The sequence below is a fragment of the Bison bison genome, unplaced genomic scaffold (genome assembly GCF_000754665.1).
Source record: "Bison bison bison isolate TAMUID 2011002044 unplaced genomic scaffold, Bison_UMD1.0 scf7180017864475, whole genome shotgun sequence".
Taxonomy (NCBI): domain Eukaryota; kingdom Metazoa; phylum Chordata; class Mammalia; order Artiodactyla; family Bovidae; genus Bison; species Bison bison.
Window position 1 is genome coordinate 1 of NW_011495036.1, and position 1044 is coordinate 1044.

General features: G+C 49.7%; 1 protein-coding gene across 1 annotated transcript in view; it reads right to left on the bottom strand.

Annotated features, from left to right (window-relative positions):
• Nucleotides 1-103: 103 nt before the first annotated feature.
• Nucleotides 104-1044, bottom strand: part of MROH2A (maestro heat-like repeat family member 2A) — a gene marked incomplete at its 3' end in the record, with an annotated part of 29955 nt that continues 29014 nt past the window's right edge. Inside the window, exon 20 of the mRNA XM_010862062.1 lies at nucleotides 104-223. Coding sequence (XP_010860364.1) covers nucleotides 104-223 — 120 coding nt within the window. The remainder of the gene's footprint in view (nucleotides 224-1044) is intronic.

The following is a 1044-nucleotide window of genomic DNA, read 5'->3' on the forward strand; positions in this document are numbered from 1 at the left end:
TTGAATTCTTCTCCTCCGGGGGCCAAGAATCCCGGTGTATTCGCGTGATTCAACAACAACCTTTCACTCCCAAGGCCCGGAGGGGACCCCGGGGCACCCTCACCTCCCGGTCGAAGTCGTTGCTGTAGTCCGTCTTGTACAGCAGCTCCAGCAGCAGCACCTCCACCTTGTCGGCCTCCAGGCCTGTGGCCAGGGTGAAGCTCAAGGCCCGGTACAGAAAGCCCTGGCGAGGCAGAAGGGACAGAGGGAGCTTCAAGCCGCCAACCCGGCCCTCTGGGGTCACTGCCAAGGGGAGGTCTCTACTCGTCCCTCCAGATTTTTAAAAAATACGTTTGTATATTTTCAAAAACAAGTATCCAGGTTAGTCTGAGAGGTTAGGCTGTAGCAGGGCAGGCATGTTACCAAGAGTGGGGGCCAAGTTTCTCTCCTATATAAACTGAGAGGTGGAATGTTTGCATCTTGGTGAGTCATCTTTGCATCTTCTCATGGTCCAATTTTGGTACTTCTGCCTCTATTCTTTCCCCATTGTTGGATTACTTCTCTCATTTTTTGTTTAAAAGGACATTGTGTGTACATTTGGGAAAAAATAGCAAGAACAGACATCAGTTCAGTTCAGTTCAGTCACTCAGTCGTGTCCGACTCTGCAACCCCATGAACAGCAGCACGCCAGGCCTCCCTGTCCATCACCAACTCCCAGAGTCCACCCAAACCCATGTCCATTGAGTCAGTGATGCCATCCAACCATCTCATCCTCCATCGTCCCCTTCTTCTTCTGCCCTCAATCTTTCCCAGCATCAGGGTCTTTTCAAATGAGTCAGCTTTTTGTATCAGGTGACAAAAGTATTGGAGTTTCAGCTTCAACATCGGTCCTTCCAATGAATATTCAAGACTGATCTCCTTTAGGATGGACTGGTTGGATCTCCTTGCAGTCCAAGGGACGCTCAAGAGTCTTCTCCAGCACCACAGTTCAAAAGCATCAATTCTTTGGCGCTCAGCTTTCTTAGAGTCCAACTCTCACATCCATACATGACTACTGGAAAAACC